General features: G+C 41.0%; 1 protein-coding gene across 1 annotated transcript in view; it reads right to left on the reverse strand.

Moving 5' to 3' along the window:
- RAB3GAP2 (RAB3 GTPase activating non-catalytic protein subunit 2) overlaps positions 1-383 on the reverse strand; it is a gene marked incomplete at its 5' end in the record, with an annotated part of 74017 nt that overhangs the window by 44857 nt on the left and 28777 nt on the right. The window contains one exon of the mRNA XM_023534153.1: positions 55-102. Coding sequence (XP_023389921.1) covers positions 55-102 — 48 coding nt within the window. The remainder of the gene's footprint in view (positions 1-54; positions 103-383) is intronic.

The raw sequence follows: 383 nt of genomic DNA on the forward strand, positions 1-383 counted from the left end.
TGAATAGCTCGTCGATCAACGCAAACAAAACGAAGAACTCTTATTTCTCCTTACCTCTTCTGACTTGCTAGTGGGATACACAGAGCACTGGTTACGTATTCTCTGAAAACGAAACACAGGATCGTGTGCTTATCTAACGAATTTATCAAGTGCTTTTATTTCTCTAGATGTAACGTTAAAAGGCGTAAGCGGGAGAGGAGCTCTGTGGGCCAGTTTTATTCAATGCCTAAGTAAAAATCCGGCAAAACTCCACCACGAGCAGGATCGGAAAACCCTTTCCCGTAAAAGGTAATGTCACATTCACTTGAGGTGAATAAACACAGTATTTTTCATTTTGTTTTGTCATGAAAAGCATGAAAGAAAGCGGAACGTGACTGTACACG

The sequence above is a fragment of the Pteropus vampyrus genome, unplaced genomic scaffold, assembly GCF_000151845.1.
Source record: "Pteropus vampyrus isolate Shadow unplaced genomic scaffold, Pvam_2.0 Scaffold121, whole genome shotgun sequence".
NCBI classification, from domain to species: domain Eukaryota; kingdom Metazoa; phylum Chordata; class Mammalia; order Chiroptera; family Pteropodidae; genus Pteropus; species Pteropus vampyrus.